The sequence below is a fragment of the Buceros rhinoceros genome, unplaced genomic scaffold (assembly GCF_000710305.1).
Source record: "Buceros rhinoceros silvestris isolate BGI_N320 unplaced genomic scaffold, ASM71030v1 scaffold19407, whole genome shotgun sequence".
NCBI lineage: Eukaryota > Metazoa > Chordata > Aves > Bucerotiformes > Bucerotidae > Buceros > Buceros rhinoceros.
Window position 1 is genome coordinate 8,957 of NW_010420652.1, and position 1,462 is coordinate 10,418.

At 37.8% G+C, this 1,462-nt stretch overlaps 1 protein-coding gene across 1 annotated transcript in view; it reads left to right on the top strand.

Annotated features, from left to right (window-relative positions):
• WDR35 (WD repeat domain 35) overlaps positions 1–1,462 on the top strand; it is a gene marked incomplete at its 5' end in the record, with an annotated part of 29,057 nt that overhangs the window by 8,601 nt on the left and 18,994 nt on the right. The window contains one exon of the mRNA XM_010139384.1: positions 726–870. Within this exon, the coding sequence (XP_010137686.1) occupies positions 726–870 (145 nt within the window). The remainder of the gene's footprint in view (positions 1–725; positions 871–1,462) is intronic.

Here is a 1,462-nt window from a genome sequence, read left to right on the forward strand (position 1 = left end):
GAATGAGATACTTAGTTTATCCACATAATCTAAATGGGCTTAGGACTAAAGAAAGGAAAATGCCCTGCCTTCCTACACTGTGATCTTTGAATGCAATAAAGTAAGACTAAGTAGTTAGCACACTTTGCTAACTACTTAATTTGCTACTCAAGATAAAGAATTATTTGGCCCAGCTACTAACTAAGATACAAACAGCATTTTTAGGTCTCGTCTAGCTCAAAATTTGTTAACGGCTTTTAAGTAGTGCTAATCAAAGGATCTCTTCTCAATTGTCAACTTTTGAGTAGTCTTTCTTTTATTTATATGTGAGTATTTACAACTATCAGATACGGAGGTATTTTATACATCTTGTTAGAGATTCTGAGATATTCCTGAACTGGTCATTAACCTGAAAATTTCACTATATGTATTTGATACCTTCTGCATTAGTGTATGGAAATTTGCTCAAATAATAGGGAGAAAGTAGTTAATTTTAAAATTACAACTTGTAAAGACTCTGTTCTTCTGAACAAGGCCACAAGCCCCCGGCAACATTTCTTACATAACGAAAACTGCTGCTAGGTTGAGTGTGCTGTGGCTGAGTGTGGTGTGAGGGTTTTTTTCCGTTTGTTTTTTGCTTTTAGCTTAGGAGATACGGTTTCATCCATCTGGGAAGAATTTTGCCAATTAGCATCTAGTCCAGTACTTGCTGCTCTAATTTTACAACTATTTGGGTTTCTTAACAGCACCATTGTTTGTCACAATGACCAAAACGCACGTGATAGCAGCTTCAAAAGAAGCATTTTACATCTGGCAGTATCGTGTGGCCAAGAAGCTCACAGCGATGGAAATCAATCAGGTAGCACGGACCAGAAGAGAAGGCAGGGAAAGGTTCGTCTTCAGGCTTTGTCATTTTTCTTCCTTTGCATTGGTACTGTTGATAAAGGTGGATTCTCTCATGCCTAAAATATGAACTTCTGTCTTCTCATTTTTCTACTCAGATTTGTTGACTTGCAGGCCTGTTAGATTAATTACTAAAGAACAGCTCAGACTTTGGATTAGTTCCTGTTCAGCATCTGTGTTTCCTTGCTGCTTGTTTCTCTTAGAGCTGTCTGTCCTGATGATTTCCCCCCACACACCTTTCTGTCCTCCATACTCTTAGTTCTAGGTAGTTCTATTCTCTTTGATAGTGCGCAGTGGCTGTAAGGACGTGGACTATCCAGCTAGTTCGTCTCTAAATAAACTTGGGTTTGATTGTATCTTTGATGTCTATTCCTGTCAAACTTATGCTCTCAAACTAAACAAGCCAACAAACCCTCTAAAGTATCTCAGGTGCTCATTAGTGGCATTAACTCTTCTGTCACCTCCATGAGCTTGCAACTTTGTTATGATATTCTTTTGTGTTATGTTTTCTTCCATAGAGATGCTATAGCATCTTTCTATAAATTCACCATATATCCTTGATACTGAGTAGTTATTTGTA